The sequence below is a fragment of the Ochotona curzoniae genome, unplaced genomic scaffold (assembly GCF_017591425.1).
Source record: "Ochotona curzoniae isolate NIBS_2020 unplaced genomic scaffold, NIBS_Ocur_1.0 contig_485, whole genome shotgun sequence".
NCBI classification, from domain to species: Eukaryota; Metazoa; Chordata; class Mammalia; order Lagomorpha; family Ochotonidae; genus Ochotona; species Ochotona curzoniae.
The window spans coordinates 123,322-125,458 of record NW_024466402.1 but is presented as its reverse complement, the minus strand read 5'-3'; the positions used below and the strand labels follow the sequence as shown (position 1 = coordinate 125,458).

Below are 2,137 nucleotides of genomic sequence, written 5' to 3'. Positions count from 1 at the left end.
TCTCCCTAGTCTTGAAGGATGTTTACTGTTCTTCTGTTTCTGTGGACTGCTCAGGGCTCCTGGCTGTTGTTCCAATGAGATTGGATCCTAGGAGGAAGGATTTGGGCTTCTTGCATCCCATGTGGTGAATCCAAATGGGAGATGTTGACCTCAGAGTTCTTTGCCTCTGAAGGTACTCCAAATCCCCCTGGTTTCCTTGCCTGTTGGGATGCAGTCCTTGGTTCCCTCCCTTGGTGAGGACCCGGGAGTCTCCAGGGTTGAGTCAATGTTTAAACTGTAACTTTCACCATCTTTGTTTCAGCAGAAAGAAGACAAAAAGAAGATACCAAGTAGAAATGGGAGACTGGGGTCAGCACGGTGGTTCAACAGGCTGATCCTAAACCTCCAGCAGCGTTATTCCACTTTACAGTTAATTCTAGCTTTGGTTGCTTCACTTCTGATTCCTCTTGTTTATGCACTGGACAATCATCACAGGATGACTCAAGATCTTGTGTGCCTGCAGCGGTTGGGAATACCGGAAAGAAGCTCCTTTCTACTGGACTCAGATGGGCTCAGCTCTGGACCATGTGGTCATTTGGGATGTAAGTGAACCTGCAGATTGAGGACTCTATGTCTCTCTGTTTCTCCTTCTCTCTGCAAATTTTCCTTTCAAAATAAAAACAAATATATTTTTAAAAGGCAGATGAGTTTTATGCTCTAAAGGCAGAATGAACTATGCACATGTTATTGCATCAATACTATTTTTTTCACTAACCCCAGATCATATCCACTGATCTGAAACTGTCATGCTCACTACTTTGCTTTCTGCAAGTTTTCTCAACGTCATTTAATAAAGTCAGAAGATGACACAGAGACACCTCATCTGGAAAATTAGCTTCCTTTCTCTCATGGGGCCTGGAATTTTGGGAAATTTTCTTATGCTTTTGAAACATGTACGTATATTAGTCATGAGTCGTGAGAAAAATTCCATAGATCTTATCCTCATTCATTTAGTTATTTCAAATAATGTCATTATTTTTACCAGATGGATCAGTGACATAATCACGGTCACTTATGTCAGTAACTTCCTACTAAGTGACATTGTTTGCAAAGTCATGATTTACCTGAGTAGGGTGGCTCGAAGTCTCTCCATCTGCACCACCTGCCTCCTCAGTGTAGTCCAGGCCATCACCATCAGTCCCAGGAACACCTTGTGGAGAAAGTTCAAACCACACACTGCATGGCAAGTTCTCCCCTACCTCCTCTTCTTCTGGATCTTTAGCTTTCTCATAAGCTCTAACTTGCTGCACTACATCACAGCAGTCAACAACAGCACAAATGAGCCTCAAGTTAGAACATACATTGGGTATTGCCACATGCTGCCGGCTCCACAAATGGTCAGATGGCTCTTCCTCTGCCTCATGGCTCTCCGGGACCTCACCTTTCAGAGTCTCATGTACTGGAGCAGTCTGTACATGGCTCTCTATCTGTACAAACATCACAAACGTGTCGTCTACCTCCAGAGCTCCAGGTGTACCAAATATCCCAGCCCAGAGATCAGAGCCACTCAGAGTACTCTCATTCTCATGACATGTTTCCTGTTGTCTTATTGGGCAGATTTCATTTTTTCATTCTACACAGGGATCACATGGTCTCAGCAATCAACAACATTAGGTATCAAACTATTTCTTGAACTGGGTTATGCCAGTCTCAGCCCCTTTGTTCTGATCAGCAGGGATATTCACATCGCTTCCTGCTGTAGTGCTCACTGAGAAGCTTGGAAACTGCTTCTGCACACTCATGTACGTACGAAAGGTCCCCTCTTGGGATTTGTATTCCCTGCATCCATCACAATATTAAATTCATCAGGTCTTATGTAAATGAACTTCATTTTAAGAAAAATTGGGTCCTAAACAATCTATGCCCGGTTCAGTGCTTCAAAGAACTGGAAAGTATGGATTTCTCATAGGTTCTTATTTTGATATCTCTGCTCTATATCTTTATTCTTCTTGCTTATTTAATTGGAGTTGTAGTTAGTTGGCATTCTGAGTTTGAACTAAAAAAAAAGTATTAGAAGAGATTCCATGTATTTATCAACACACTCAAACCCACCAACACAAAGGGAGAGAGAGTCCAAAGTTTTTAGAATAAAAAAACA

At 42.3% G+C, this 2,137-nt stretch overlaps 1 protein-coding gene across 1 annotated transcript; it reads left to right on the top strand.

Annotated features, from left to right (window-relative positions):
- The first annotated feature begins 842 nt into the window (after positions 1–842).
- LOC121161769 (putative vomeronasal receptor-like protein 4) lies at positions 843–1,751 on the top strand. The gene has a single exon (XM_040988378.1). It carries the CDS (start codon positions 843–845, stop codon positions 1,749–1,751), a length of 909 nt encoding a protein of 302 aa, XP_040844312.1.
- The last annotated feature ends 386 nt before the right edge of the window (positions 1,752–2,137 follow it).